The 15988-nt window shown below is 34.4% G+C and overlaps 2 protein-coding genes and 1 non-coding gene across 3 annotated transcripts; 1 reads left to right on the forward strand and 2 right to left on the reverse strand.

Annotated features, from left to right (window-relative positions):
- Positions 1 to 568: 568 nt before the first annotated feature.
- LOC120159325 lies at positions 569 to 649 on the reverse strand. Its single transcript, XR_005519343.1, has one exon. It is a non-coding gene; the product is annotated as a small nucleolar RNA snoR35 (small nucleolar RNA).
- Positions 650 to 4118: 3469 nt separating this feature from the next.
- Positions 4119 to 6953, forward strand: LOC120159273 (glucan endo-1,3-beta-glucosidase 13-like). Its single transcript, XM_039169905.1, has 4 exons — positions 4119 to 4333; positions 5045 to 6319; positions 6577 to 6610; positions 6744 to 6953. The coding sequence occupies exons 1-4, from the start codon at positions 4279 to 4281 to the stop codon at positions 6892 to 6894; spliced, it is 1515 nt and encodes a 504-aa protein (XP_039025836.1). The 5' UTR covers positions 4119 to 4278; the 3' UTR covers positions 6895 to 6953.
- A 7128-nt stretch (positions 6954 to 14081) lies between these two features.
- On the reverse strand, positions 14082 to 15748 carry LOC120159283 (profilin-3). Its single transcript, XM_039169916.1, has 3 exons — positions 15585 to 15748; positions 14891 to 15028; positions 14082 to 14411 (listed from the first exon to the last, which is right to left on the reverse strand). The coding sequence occupies exons 1-3, from the start codon at positions 15705 to 15707 to the stop codon at positions 14277 to 14279; spliced, it is 396 nt and encodes a 131-aa protein (XP_039025847.1). The 5' UTR covers positions 15708 to 15748; the 3' UTR covers positions 14082 to 14276.
- Positions 15749 to 15988: the final 240 nt, after the last annotated feature.

Consider the following 15988-nt stretch of genomic DNA (forward strand, 5'->3'; position numbering starts at 1 on the left):
TGAATTAATTTCTTATGGTTTTCCCCGCTTTTAAAACTTCATAAATAGTAAGACATGCTTCATTGTTTACGGAGAACAGTTTATTTGGAGTTGCAATATTTTTAAAACATCAATCTTGTTTACGGACTTCCCTTTTTTAGTTTGTCTAAATGAAATATGTATCTTTTGTAGGTCCATTTAGTTGTTTTAGCATATAATAACCTGATCTATATTTTCATGGTTTGTAGTAGCAACATATTGGATTCTGTTATCTCTATTTTTGCGCATATGTGTATGTGCTTTCCCATATCAGTACGTTCTGGCGTACTGGTTTTAGGAACTTAGAGTAGAAATGTATTGATTATAGGTCAATGATCGCTAAATGTTAATTGGTTCGAAATATTAGTAATTACGGATCATTAATGATGGAATGTTTGGAAATATTCTTCCATTTATCGTCTACTGTCTTTTTAATCAAAATTTAAAACCAAATTTGGTATCTGGTTGCATTACATGTCTGTCTTCTATCAACTGGAAATTATAATGTGTATCTGGTTGCAGTCTTCTATCAACGGATCAACAACAAATCTTCCAGACAGTAGTGGATGTTCTTTTGCAACATCTTTCTCTGGTCAGTCTGGTGCAGCCTCTCATGTTTTGCATCATGCTGGTGGGTATATTTTGCTGGATTTCCACACAATTAAGTTCTTCGAAACTCATGCAATTGTATTGTTTGTTTTGCAGGCAATATTCAGGGCTTGCATAATATTCATGGTAGCTTTAATGTTCCTAACATGCCTGGTACACTCGCATCAAGAAACTCAACATTAAGTAATGTTCCAACTGTTGGGGTTCAACAACCTACTGAGAGCTTTTCTGGTGGAAGATTTGCATCAAATAATCTTTCTGTTTCTCTTTCTAATGTGCCTATAATATTCCCATCATACTATGATTTAACTTCCTATGATTACTGCAGTAGAAGTTATTTATGTTTCATTTACCCTTCATGCATGTCTTTGGGACAAAAACAAATAAAAAATGAAAATCAATAGGAAGGAATAGAATCTTACATTCTTGTAACATGTACTTCATTTTCTTATGAATGTCATTTTACAGTTATCTCATGGCAGCTCCCACAGACATTCAGGAGTAACAAATAGGGGAGGTATTAGTGTTGTAGGAAACCCTGGATTTAATAGTAACACAAATGGATTTTCCTGCTTGAATGTCAATCAATGTGATAGCATCCTACTTGTAGATTTCTGCTTGGTTGTGTGTCACCAATGTGATTTTTGAAAGCCTTTACTTGTAGATTTCTGCTTGGCTGTGTTTATAGTTAAATGAGAGTCTCACTGGCTCTGTTTTTAAAAGGTTGTATTCTTTTTTCGGTTGTGTTTGGTAGAGAAATCGGTCGATGGGAAAGAAAAAACATGGTGATGATGCTTCAATACCGATCGAAATTGGTTCTTCGCATCCTGGTATTCCATTATTTACTTCTTCTATTCTCCCCCACCCCCCCTTTCCTTTCCTTTCCTTTGTTTCTGTTGTTCATTGATTTATTAGTCAGAGACCTGTTTGGTTGGTTCTTTTTTATTATTTGATTTTTGTTTTGAAAATATTGAAAACAAATGATGTGTGTGATTATGAAGCTATATTTGGAAGAATTATGCACCAAATATGCAACTTTTCATTGAAAATATGAACTGTAATCAGAGACCCTTGATCTTTTCAGGTGCCACAACAAAGAAATAGTAAAGAATGTGGGAACTTTATTCTCTATTTCATAAAGTCATTTGTCGAAAGAGCCCCGGAGAAATTTAGCATTGAAGGCTACCCTTACTTTGTACATTCCTCGTTTAGTTTAAAAAGTGTATTTTTTCGATTGTGGATTATAAGTATGATGATGAGGTACGAATTGCCTATTTTACTTTGCATATGAAAAAGGACTGATTCAGTGCTGAAGAAGTGGAACGCTTTTGTGAGAGGCTCGATTCTCCGGCATGTGATTTTCATTAACTTTAGAAATGACATTTTTTATGAGCCTTTTTTTATGTGATCGATTAGCTTAGATGTGAGTGTAGATCAGCATCTATGAACTCTTTGTACGAATTTCGTTTCATTTATGAAGCATATTTTTTTCAAATGTGGATTATAAGTACTAATTGTTCATTTTACATTGTTGATGAAGAAGAACTGGTTCAATGCTGAAGTAGTGGAACGCTTTTGCGAGAGGCTTGATTCCTCAGCAAGTGATTTACGTTAGTTTTATGTAATATAAATTCATGAGATAAATAATAATGATAAAGTATGCAGAATTAAGTATAAATATAAAAGATAAATAAATAAATTATTGTATATAGAAGATATAATAAATCGTATATCTTAGATAACAAAAATAATTTACATCTTTTTATTATTATGAATATCTATGAAGAATTTTCACAATGTAAACATTTTGTTAAATGTTGATGTAAAATTTTAATATATTTTTAAATTAATTATGTAAATTTTAATATTAATTAAAATTAAAATAATACATGATATATTTAAATACTCAAGTAATATATTATCAACAAATAGAATTTTTATATAAATAATTTTTATTTAAATATTTAGAATTTCACTTGTTAAAAAATATAGAACAAGGACAATTTGGCAAAATATACATTTCAGTAATCTTTTATTCCTTCAACCAAACAATGTAATCTTACATTTCTGCCAAACCAACCAAACACAGTAATGCAACATTCTCATTAATCTTATTCTCTGGTAATCTTTTATTCCCACTGGTAATATTACATTCTGTGAACCAAACGCACCCTTAGGGTTTACACAACCCTAACTCAGTACTGGGCTTATTGGGTTGGGTCACGCTTACCCCCAACAGGGCTTGCTTGCTGGATCAGGTCTACTTGCTCAATTGGACTGCACTATGAACTAAATGGGCTCTTGGACCTAAAAAACAAAAACTGAATAAAAAGAATTAATAATAATAATAATAATAATAATAATATAAAATAAAATAAAAATAATATAATATAATATAATATAATATAATATATAATAAAAACTAATAATATGTTTTCAAAAATTATATATTATATATGCTTCCAAAAGAAAAAAAGAAAAATCATTTTTAAAACTATATATTATATGGTTTCAAAAATTGTTTTCGAAATTATATAATATATATGCTTTCAAAAAAAATGTTTTCGAAACTATACAATATATATGTTTTCAAAAACTATATATTATACGTTTTCAAAAATGTGTTTTCAAAACTATATAATATACGTTTTCAAAAATATGTTTTCAAAACTATATAATATATGTTTTTAAATCGTATTTTTAAAACTGTATTATATATTTTCAAAACCAAGTTTGAAAAGGTTTAAATTATATTTTTCCAAAAAATATTTTCAAAAACTACATTATATTATTATATATGTACTAAATAAACCTTGGACGAAAATAAGTTAATACATCTATAAATGGCTAGTTTTTTAAAATTTCAGTGAAACTCATCACCTCAACGTGACGAGTTTCATATATTTTTTTTAATTTCTTATAATTTTTAAATTATGTACTGAATTTAAAAAAATAAATTCTAGGGGACTCGTTTTGTCGACATGACAAGTTGTTGGAAATATACTATAATATTGACTCGTATGGGATCACTTACCTAAGACAATTAAAAATATTTTTTAAGTAAACTTATCACATCGACATAATAAATTTATCATGCAGTGTAGCTTTTTTCATAGTTTGCAAAATAAATTTCATTGTGACCTATTAGGGCAAATAATTTTGTTGTGGGGCTTATTGGGCCAATAAACCTTGTTTCCCGAGCTTTGTTGTTTGTGCATATGTTGGCTCATTTCATCTATGGTTGATTAAAAGCGGTAATTTTTGTATCTTCAATATTATATTCTCCCCGTACAAGAGAACAAACATGTTCAACGGGCAAAAAGGAGCGGAACCGAGAAGCTTTCTTAAATGAAACTCACAAAAATTATACTAAAATCCGGTCTCTCACACTCACTCTCACTCTCACTCTCACTCTCACTCTCACTCTCACTCTCAGACGGGGAAAAAAAGGTGCATCAAAACCTCAGCCAGCCAGCCGAACCAACCATAAATGCTCACTCTCGAGCTTTACATTTTGAACAGAGTGAAAGACTGAGAGTGTGATATAAACATTGCTGCCTTAGTTCATTTCACTAGGAATAAGAACGTTGCCAAAAGTAAAACCCAGTAGGATTAAAGTAGAAGAAGATAATAATCTTCTTTGGATGAAAAATGGCCTCAAGATTCAAGCTTCTCTTTGCAATTTCTTTCCTCCATTTACTTTTACGTATGCCCCTCTTATCTTTCTATCCACAATATATTCATCTTTGCTTAGATCTTTGTATATTTGAAGCATTAATCTTTGATTTTGAGCACCAACTTTTCTTCTGATCTAAAAAATCTTACCTTTTTTTTAGTATTCTGCTTGCATTTCAATATTTTCTTGCATTTTTACTCTCTTTCTCGTCTGGGTATTCTTAGTTTTGATTACTTGATCTCTGGGTTATTTGTTTCTGCCTTCGTATATTAAAATATATTAAATGTTTGTAGACAAGCTGTTATCCATTTGTATTTAAGATCATGCATGACATCAGATGCATTGTTTCAGCCTGTGGATCCCTTGATAATAGTCTATACAGAGTCGGAGTTGTGGGTGAGTGTCGGATATCAAAAATATTGAGGATGGTATCGGACATGGTTAAAATTAAGAGTTGGTGTAGTATAGATGATCATTAGTTCATTTCTTAGAGGAATTGAGTTAACTACAGGTGAGGATTGCTTTAGCTACTGAAATGATATTAAAAATGATTCCGAACTTGAAAATCTTGTGTGGAGAATGTTACGAATTTTGGACTGTGTGATATCTTTAGACTAGGATAACTTGAAAATCTTTTTGTATGTTCTGAAACATGGTGGGTTATCTTGCATTTTAGTTGCTGAAAGATCCATTTTTTTATGTTAGTTGAGGACTTTTGTCTGATGTCAATTGCTATGACAGATTTCTGCAGCGGGAGCATAGTCGGAGTTTGCTACGGAAGGAATGCTGATGATCTTCCGACGCCGGATAAAGTAGCACAACTGGTAAAACTTCACAACATTAAGTACCTTCGGATTTACGATTCTAATATCCAAGTGTTGAAGGCCTTTGCAAACACCGGAGTTGAACTTATGGTTGGAGTTCCGAATTCCGACTTGTTGGCATTCTCCCAGTTCCAATCAAATGCAGATTCATGGCTAAAGAACAACATCCTCCCGAACTACCCTGCCACGAAGATCACATACATCACCGTAGGTCTTGAAGTCACTGAGAGCCACGATAATGCCTCTGCCTTGGTTGTACCTGCCATGCACAATGTCCTAATAGCATTGAAAAAGGTTGGTCTGCATAAGAGGATCAAAGTTTCGAGTGCGCATTCTCTAGGGATTTTGTCCCGATCGTTCCCGCCTTCCGCCGGGGCTTTCAACAGCAGCCATGCGTTTTTCTTGAAACCTATGTTGGAATTCCTAGCTGAGAATCAGTCACCTTTTATGATTGATTTATATCCTTATTATGCTTTTAGAGACTCTCCAAAAAAAATCTCTTTGGATTATGCTTTGTTTCAGTCATCCTCAGAAGTCATAGATCCGAACACCGGTCTACTTTACACCAACATGTTCGATGCCCAGATAGATGCCCTTTATTTTGCCCTGATGGCTCTAAATTTCAAAACAATTAAGGTTATGGTCACGGAAACTGGATGGCCTTCGAAAGGTTCACCGAAGGAGAGAGCTGCAACTCCAGACAATGCCCAGACATATAACACCAATTTAATTCGCCATGTCATCAACGGCACTGGCACTCCTGCTAAGCCTGGTGAAGAGTTAGATGTCTATATTTTCTCATTGTTTAACGAGAACAGAAAGCCCGGACTGGAATCGGAGAGAAACTGGGGCCTATTCTATCCCGATAAAACAAGTGTATATAACCTTGACTTCACTGGAAAAGGTGTCATTGATATGACAAATAGGTCAAATGATACCAATTCAAACAGAACAACCTGGTGCATCGCTTCTAGCAAGGCTTCTGAGCTGGACTTGCAGAGTGCTATAGATTGGGCTTGCGGTCCCGGTAATGTGGATTGCTCTGCGATTCAGCCTAGTCAACCGTGTTTTGAGCCGGATAATCTAGTTTCTCATGCCTCCTTTGCATTCAACAGTTACTACCAGCAAAACGGGGCCACCGACGTCGCATGCAGTTTTGGAGGAAATGGGGCCACAGTTGACAAGGATCCCAGTAAGTCTATTATTTTCTTCAAAATCGGATTGAAAGATTGCATTGCACTTGTTTATCCATCCCAATTTGTACTGCCTGAGCTGGCTCGAAGATGTTATTCTTAGCTTAAGTCAACTTTTCTGTACCATCTTTTGATAAACAAACAACATGCTTGCTTGATAAACAAACAACCATGATCTGTTTGTTGATTGGTTTAGAATTTGGTTTTAGGATGGTCTTCCTTTCCAAGAAACTAATTCTCCTAATTATATATGCAGGCTATGACAATTGCATCTATCTGACGGCTAGAGGGTAAGCTTATATTCCGAAGCATGGCATCTCATGTATCGAATATATTTCTTCATTGCCTTGGTTTCCCCATGCGGCTATCGTCGACCGGATCCAACATTAAATGTACTAAGTTGTTATTATGATTATGATGCAGTATCAACAAAACTGCAACTAGTAACACGACTGCCTTGGCTGATGCATCACGGTTGGAACGTAGCGAGTGCTCATGGATTCCTGGTTTCTTTCTGATGACATTAATCTCATTTATCATAAACCGGGGCTATGTGTTTGGTGCATCATTATGAAAAACATGAAGATGTTTTTTTTCTAGGGATGATTAAATGAGGATGATAATGTAAATGCTGTGTCCATTGCCGTGCTCTGAATATAAATGTGGAATGTGCATTTATCAAGTCCAAGTTCTTAACATCATGTCTAAGTTCTTTAGCATCATATGACAATTTTTAGAATTCATACAAAAATTCCATAAATCTTATTGTAATTCTGTACAATAGGTCTTGAAGCAATCCTCCAAAAGCTTCAAACCCGAATTTTCATATTTTCTTTGATATTTTTTGACACTGGAATATTTCCAAAATCTAAAGATGACGAGGAGAACAATAAATTTTGATTTCACATTGATTAAACGATGATAATTATAAATCAAAATTATTTTCTTTCAAGATTAATGAGATTTTAAAAAAGTTTAATCAATAAAATGAGAACAAGACAGATAATCAAAGAACGACAAATCTTAGATGACATGAGAAGAAATTATATATATATATATATATATATTTGGCAAAAGGGTATTTGAGGTCCTTGTACTTCATCAAAAAAATCAATGTGGTCCTCGATTTTTTTGGTACTCAACGTGGCTCTCGAATTTAGAAAAATAATCAAATGTAATTCTTTGACCAACGGTTTCTATCGTTGACCATTACGATACTGACATGACACTTCTCGGTACTGACATGACAGTCTACGGTAGTTGTGTTGCAGAAGACGACTATCAGATAGAGCAAAAAAATAAAAATGAAGATAAAAGAGAAACAAAATTTACGTGGAAAACCCCTAAATAATATAGGGTAAAAACCACGGACAACGGTAGAAGAATTTCACTCTGAGAAAATAGGAATTACAACTTCTCTCGATCTACCAAGGAGAAAACAATGATAATTCTCTCTTGATAAAAAGAAGAAAACAACTCTCAAGAAACTCTCTAAATTCTCTAGTATTGGGAGAAAGCTAGAATGATTTGGGATGGTTTTGAAGCTAAATGAGATAGGGTATTTATAATTGAAGCTTAAGGATTAATCTTATAAATACCCTAAAGTACAATGACTAAATTGAATTATACCATTTCTCAAATTCAACAAAAAAACAACTACCTAATTTTCGGTGCCTACCTTGCTGAAAATTTCAATTCTTCTTTCTTCTTTTTTTCTACACAATTCATGCACCAAAATCACGCACAACTTGTTTGACTTTTACACAATCTCCCACTTGAAGATTTGATTAGAATAATCATATCTTCACACCATTCTTTCTACCTTGTACCTTCATGTTGCTTACGTTTCTGACAGGCCACAAGATGATCGACACCAAGTAAATTTATCGACATTGATCGCCTTCGTCATGAAATCTGCTATGTTGTCTTTGGTATGGATCTTCTGCATATCTATTGTCCCTTCTTTCACCTTTTCACGAATGAAATGGTACTGAACTCGTATGTGCTTTGTCCTTGAATGAAATGCTGGATTCCTTGCTAGATGCAAGGCGCTTTGACTGTCACAAAATAGAGAGACATACTATTGATTGTGCCCAAGTTCCTCCAAAAGCATCTTCAACCAAATTGCTTCTTTACTGGCTTGTGTAGCTGCTACATATTCTGCCTCTGTTGTGGATGTAGCCACAACTGACTGCAATTTTGAAACCCAGCTTACAGCTCCACCAGCAACTTTGAACACATATCATGTAGTAGATTTGCTTTAATCCAAGTCCCCTGCATAGTCAGAATCTACATACCCATTGATTAATAAGTTTGATCCTCTGTAATATAATGCAACATTTGAGGTCTCTTTGATGTATCTCAGGATCCTCTTTACTGTATTCCAATGCTCTTTGCCTGGATTCGCCATGTACCGACTAACCACTCCCACTGCTTGTGCAATGCCTGGTCTTGTGCATATCATAGCGAACATTAAACTTCCCACTGCCGATGCATACGACACTCGAGACATCTCCATCCTATCTTCTTCACTGCTAGGACTCATACTGGAGGATAATTTGAAGTTAATAGGAAGATGGGTAGAAATTGGCTTACAATCTTGCATACTGAATCGTGACAAGATCTTCTTCAAGTAATTCTTTTGTGAAAGCCAAATCTTCCTATTACTTCTGTCTCGGTGAATTTGCATCCCTAGAATCTTGTTTGCTGATCCCAAGTCCTTCATTTCAAATTCCCTAGCCAGTTGTGCCTTCAATTCTTCAATATGATCTTTGTTGGGTCCTGCAACCAACATGTCATCCACATACAACAACAATATAACAAAATCTTTATCACCATACCTCTTGAAATAAGTACAAGGGTCTGCATTAAGTCTGTTGTATCCAAGGCACATAATGAAGGAATCAAATCTCTTATACCAACACCTCGGCGTCTGCTTTAGACCGTACAGATATTTTTTCAACCTACAAACCAAGTTCTTCTTTTCTTTTTCTTCAAAACCTTCAGGTTGGAGCATATAAATCTCTTCTCCAAGATTTCCATGAAGAAAAGTTGTTTTAACATCTAGCTGCTCTAGATGTAAGTTCAATGTAGCACACATTGCCAAAACTACTTGAACTGTTATTAGTCGAACCACATGAGAAAATATTTCATTGAAATCAATACCTTTTTTTTGAGCATATCCTTTGACCACCAGTCTTGCACGATACCTCTCAACTTGATCGTCACCATTTCGCTTGATTTTGAAGACCCATTTGTTACCAATTGGCTTCCTTCCTTGTGGTAGTGGCACAAGGTCCCATGTATTATTTTTATGAAGGGCTTCGATTTCTTATTGCATCGCCATCATCCACGGTGAAGCATCTGAGCTGTTTATTGCCTCCTGGTATGTTGATGGCTCACCGTCCTCTATTAAAAGGCAGTATGCAATATTACCTTCTATAACATAATCTGAGTGCCAATTGGGACGTCTTCTCACATGATTTGATTGACGAGTTGTTGGAGCTTCAGAACTCTCTGGTTCTTGTTCATAATGTGTTGGTTCTGGTTCAAAAGAATCACCTTGTTCAAACTTCTTTTCCACATGTATCTGTGTAGTCTCTGAATTTTCAACGTTATCATTGTCTTCTTTTCTTTGTAGTTTATCTTCTACAAAGATAACATCCCTGCTGATGATCACTTTGCGGGCAGTGGGATCCCACACACGATATCCCCTTTACTCCATCAGCATACCCCAAGAATTTGCATTTCCTAGATTTTGGATCTAAATTCAAAATTTCTTGGGAGTTGTACATCACGTACACTATACTTCCAAATACATGGAGGTTTGAATAATCAGGTGGTTTACCAATCCACATCTCCATTAGTGTCTTCAGCTCAATTGCAGTTGATGAAGCTCGATTAACCAAATAACAGGTGGTATTGACTGCTTCTGCCCAGAATGATTTTTCTAGGCCTGCATCCCTCAACATTGCTCTTGTTCTTTCTAACAATGTTCTGTTCATCCGCTCTGCCACTCCATTTTGTTGAGGAGTGTTTGCCACTGTGAACTGTCTTTTGATGCCTTCTTTCCTGCAAAAGTCATCAAATTCTTCGCTTGAGTATTCTCCTCCATTATGTGTTCTGAAACACTTGATCTTATTTCTAGAATCAAGTTCCACCCGTGCTTTGAAGTTTTTAAAAGTTGAAAATACGTCTGACTTCCTTTTAATAGGGTACACCCAACATCTCCTGGAGTAGTCATCAATAAATGAGACAAAGTATTTTGCTCCACCTAGGAATGTAACTGGTGCTTTCCATACGTCAGAATGAACCAATTCTAGAACATTTTTGCCTCTAGAATTTGATGTGTTGAATTTCAACCGGTGCTGCTTACTTGTTATGCAATGCTCACACAAAGGAAGTGATACCTTTGTTAAGCCTGGAAGTAGCTTTTTCTCCACAAGGACTTTCATTCCTTGTTCTGACATGTGTCTAAGTTTCTGATGCCATATCATTGCAGAATCTGAACTACATGAGGCAACATAGGCTTCTACTTTTAGCAAAGTTTCTCCCTTCAGCATGTACAAGTTTGCTGCTATCTTTTCGCCTTTCAGTACCACAAGCGCTCCACGGAACACCTTCATGATTTCTTTCCGTGTTTCAATCTTGCTTGCATTATTATCCAACAATCTGTAGGATAATAAATTTTTCTTCAGGCCTTTCACGTGCCGCACATCTCGAACAACTTTAATTGTTCCATCATACATCTTCAATTTGATGGTTCCCACGCCAATGATCTCTAAGGCATGATCATTGCAACTATACACAGATCCTCCTGAGACAGGTTCATACTGATGGAACCATTCTCTTCTTGAGGTCATGTGATATGTTGCTCCCGAATCAATGAGCCATATATCTACAAATCTTTTTCTACCTTCCACGGTGGTTGACGCTTCATAGCATAGAGCATCTCCATCATCTGAAGTGTTTGCGATATTACCTTGTGGATTGAAGTTTTTATTTAGACTCCAACAATCCTTCTTCAAGTGACCCTTCTTTCCACAGTTGTAGCACTTTAAATTCTTCTTGCTTCTCGACTTCGATCTACCATGTTTGTGACTGCTGCTTTGGTCACGTTCTGTTGATCTCCCTCTCATCGTTGTCAACGCTTCTGCTTGTTGCAGATTTACTTGTCTATCTTCCTTGTTCTTGCGCCGATTTTCTTCTTGAAGAACAACAGTTGCTACGTCATCGAAGACTAGACTGGTGACATTACTGTTTGTCAAGTTGATGATGAGTTGATCATACGAATCAGGTAGACTTTGAAGTAGAAGTTCAGCACGTTCTTGTTCTCCTATTGTACATCTTAAGGATGTAAGCTGAGGAAATAACGTGTTCAGTGTGTTTAAGTGCTTCGTCACTGAAGTAGATTCTGGCATACGGAGAGTGTATAATTTCCTCTTAAGGAAAATTTTATTGTGCAACGATGTGGCCTCGTACAATTTGGTGAGATGATCCCATATCTCTTTAGCTGTCTTTTTCTCCTCGATGCTTAACAATACTTCATCTGCTAATGCTAGATGAAAGTTTGCCATAGCATTCCCGTCTATTTCAATCCATTTGTTGTCATCTGTGAAATTCACCGGCCTTTCACTGATAGCTGCTAGACAACCGTTTTTCCTCAGGATGGCCTTCATCTTCAATTTCCACAATGAGAAATTTCTCCCATTGAATTTTTCAATATCAAATTTCGTTGTCATAACTTCTTTTATGGATAGCTCCTACTATTTCACTATCGTGAATAGTTCTCTGGAACCTTCAAAGAATGGGTAATAACTTCTTACTTTCTTATGTTGGAGGATCCACCTTTTGGTGGCAACCACAAAGACAATAAGCAGATATTACACACTCAAATCTGGCTCGGATACCAATTGTTGCGAAAGACGGCTATCGGATAGAGCAAAATCGCAACTGATAATTTGAGAAAATAAAAATGAAGATAAAAGAGACATAAAATTTACGTGGAAAACCCCTAAATTTTATAGGGTAAAAATTACAGACAATGGTAGAAGAATTTCACTCTGAGAAAATAGGAATTACAACTTCTCTCGATCTACCAAGGAGAAAACAATGATAATTCTCTCTTGATAAAAAGGAGAAAACAACTCTTAAGAAACTCTCTAAATTCTCTAGTATTGGGAGAAAGCTAGAATGATTTGGGATGGTTTTGAATCTAAATGAGATAGGGTATTTATAGTTGAAGCTTAAGGACTAATATTATAAATACCATAAAGTACAATGACTAAATTGAATTATATCATTTCTCAAATTCAATAAAAAACAACTACCTATTTTTCGTTGCCTACCTTGCTGAAAATTTCAATTCTTCTTTCTTCTTTTTTTTCTACACAATTCATGCACCGAAATCACGCACAACTTGTTTGACTTTTCCACAGGTTGATGATGTGGCAGATGAGATAACTTGATGTTTTTTTTATCGAGTTCGAGTGCCAAGTTGATTTTTCTAAAAAAGTTAGTAGGCTTATTTTATTTTTAAAAAAAATAAAACTATTTTAAATTTTAAAATAAAAAATATTCAAAAAAATTAAATATAAAATACCAAAAATAAAAATTAAATTACTATAAAATTAAAAATATATCTTATTATTATTTTTTTGAAAATGAAAATAAAATAAAACTCAGAATTCAAATCTAAATTCTTTGTGAATTTTATTTTATTTTTATTTTTGTAAACCCGAAAAGTTTACACCCTTCACCCAACTCTAATAGACCCGAAATAATAATAAAAATATTATTTTTATTTAATAAAAATATAGATTTAATTGAAAAAAAATAATATATTGAGGGGTATTATTGTAATTATCCCTAAATATATAAGATAAAATTATATTTTTCCAGGTCGAGTCGGGTTGGGTATTTTTCATCCTAAACTCAAACCCGAATCAACCCAAACATTAACTTTAAAAAAAACTTGACCCGAACCGAACCCGAAATTAAAAAAAAAAACCCTACATGATCGGGTTGAATCGGAACCTATTGGGTTCGGATCCATACCCATCCAAGACTTCATATTTACATTGACTTTATAGAATTGTATCCTGAAGAAATTAGGGGTAGGTGGATATTCGTACTTTTTTGTTAATCAAGTTTATGTGAGATTTGCTTCTCTCTATCATGTTATATTCACTAAAATGTTTCTCTTAATTGGATAACAATTTTTTTTTATAGTTTCATGATCATTTATAAATAAATTTTAATTTTATAATTTTATTTTTTATAAGTTATAATATTTATTTAATTCATTTTTATAAAAATACATGTTTAGTGTCTAAACTATTATTGTTCGCTTTTAATACCCAAACTTCATTTTCTTTCAAAACCATACCTAACATTTAATTTAAGTTTTACTTTAGAATCTCACAAAACTTACCTATAACGTTAACTCACAACACTTATCTATAACGTTAACATGTCATCATAAAACGATATTATGTCATCATTAAAATATAAAATAAAATTTAAATATCAAAACAAAATAAAGATAATAACTAAACGCATAATATATCCTTATTTCTATAAATACATTTCTTATAAAAACGCATAAAGAATTTGATATAACTACAAATATATAAATTTTAGAACGTTCAGGTTATGCTATTTTTGTTGTGTTAAATTCAAATACATTCACAACCTAAGTCTGTTTTAAAGTAAAACACAAATCAAATAAACAACCTTGACAATTAAATTAAAAAGAAAAGTAGAATCCCCACTGTAAATGTAAGATAAAGTACCTCACTCAACAATCTTGATGGTACCTATCGAACAAAATACAGACACCAAGCCTTTCAATTCCGAAAAATGTTCCCATGATTGTAAATACTAATAATACCGTACATTTTTTAGGTATAGAAAAGCCAATAAGAATCACAACAAATAAGTCCACAACAAAGAGAATCAATAACCCTGATCGTTGAGATAATCGCCGAGCCTCTCAACAACCACGTTGCACTGGCCGGGAGTCATTGGCTCATCATAGATTCCGATGATCAATGCCAAGCTGGTCTTTTTAACAGTAACACCTCCAGTTCCCTGAAATTAAAATGTCAATAAGCTTGGAATACACCCATAACAGAGAAAACAAAATTTCTGCGATAGGTTACCGAATAGATAGAATAGTTACACAGTATTGGATTGCATATCACAAAAAAAAAAAAAGACACTGCCTAAGAAATATCAGAGCAGGAAAGCTTCAAATAACAGATGTATACAAAAGCGTAACATCAAAAACAAGTGCATATTGAGTAGGCATGAAAGTACAGCATCAATGTTTCCTAATCCGGGTAGCTAATCATCAATAATATCACTTTGGAATAAGCTTAAGTGTTGCATAAGTTTGAAAGTGAAGTTTCGGGGTTTCACTAATAATGGTTGAACTAAAATTACAATCCGAACAAAATGTAAAAGCATAAAGACGATTTCTATTCAGCAGATTGTAAGAGACAGCATGTGCAAATGAGGTTTTACAGTGCTATAGAAAAGTGAAACAGATAAAAGCCGGAGAGCATCACCTTCTTCCCTCTGATAACAGCTCCGGGTTCACCTTGGATCACCATGTATTTTGTGCCACCGAGGTGCAATCCGGTCGGAGCGAGTGATCCAGGTTCATCAAAGTCCTTCATGATGGCAATAATTTCTTCAGGCTTGAACTGAAATAAACATAAAAACGAGAAGCAATGAGCAAATCCTTGATCAAAAAAAGAGAGTTAAAAACATAAGATCCCACTGTTTAAGCCTGTATACCAGCTTTAAAACTGAAACAAACAGTAGGAGTGGAGGTAAAAACATTTCATCCTTTAATTACATCTATTATCATCATCTATAAAGCTGAGGCCACCTGCAGATCCATTAGCATATCTTCATTTCATTTGATTAATAAAACTACAAATAAACGAACCCACAACTAATACAGATTTCCAAAGCATGAAAGGGGAAAATCTGTCAATAATTCATTCAAATAAACAAATAAACCATAAAAAAAATCCCGACTTTGAAGAACATAAAACCCACAAAATTTAAGTCCATCAAGAGTGAATCAATCCTTTAGGATCAAATCAGATCAGTGAGAAAAAAAAGCATGCAAAAGATAAATCAATGATAAGGTTCAGATCCCAAAGTCAAAATCAATCTTTTTCACTCGAAAATCAAATCAAAGAAAGAGAAAAAGTAAACGAAAAATCAAGAGCGGAAGGAAAAGAAAAAGACCTGAGGGAAACTGTCGCTCTGGGCCCAAACGCTACCTTCATGGCCGATGATGGCGGCGGCGGAGAGATGGTTTCCTTCGATTTCGCACATCAAGTGATCATCTACGTACGCTTGCCACGACATCTTCTTCCTCCTTGTGTGAATGCTTCAAAGGGGAAAAGGTAGTTTGAGACAAGATGGAGCTTAGACGCACAAATATAGCGTTCAAGTTGAAACAGCTAGATCTACGACTGTCTTTTCTTTTTCTTTGGGCTTTTCAAAATTGTTGCCTACGCTCAAATTGGGGGCGTTTTTCTTCAAATATCACGTATACCTTATAATATTTTTTGTCAGACATACTTCGTATTATTTTTTTATCTAACATCTTTTGTAGTAAGACGCGCTCTTGCAACACGTTTTACGTT

Source organism: Hibiscus syriacus, unplaced genomic scaffold (assembly GCF_006381635.1).
Source record: "Hibiscus syriacus cultivar Baekdansim isolate YM2019G1 unplaced genomic scaffold, ASM638163v2 tig00111356_pilon, whole genome shotgun sequence".
Lineage (NCBI taxonomy): Eukaryota > Viridiplantae > Streptophyta > Magnoliopsida > Malvales > Malvaceae > Hibiscus > Hibiscus syriacus.

Excerpts from the sequence above, each read along its gene's own strand:
- LOC120159283 (XM_039169916.1), bottom strand. The coding sequence starts at position 15,707 with ATGTCGTGGCAAGCGTACGTAGATGATCACTTGATGTGCGAAATCGAA. Across the intron at positions 15,029-15,584 it reads AGAGCGACAGTTTCCCTCAG|TTCAAGCCTGAAGAAATTAT; the intron begins GTCTTTTTCTTT and ends TGTTTATTTCAG. Across the intron at positions 14,412-14,890 it reads CTGTTATCAGAGGGAAGAAG|GGAACTGGAGGTGTTACTGT; the intron begins GTGATGCTCTCC and ends TTTTAATTTCAG.
- LOC120159273 (XM_039169905.1), top strand. The coding sequence starts at position 4,279 with ATGGCCTCAAGATTCAAGCTTCTCTTTGCAATTTCTTTCCTCCATTTA. Across the intron at positions 4,334-5,044 it reads TTTCCTCCATTTACTTTTAC|ATTTCTGCAGCGGGAGCATA; the intron begins GTATGCCCCTCT and ends TTGCTATGACAG. Across the intron at positions 6,320-6,576 it reads CACAGTTGACAAGGATCCCA|GCTATGACAATTGCATCTAT; the intron begins GTAAGTCTATTA and ends TTATATATGCAG.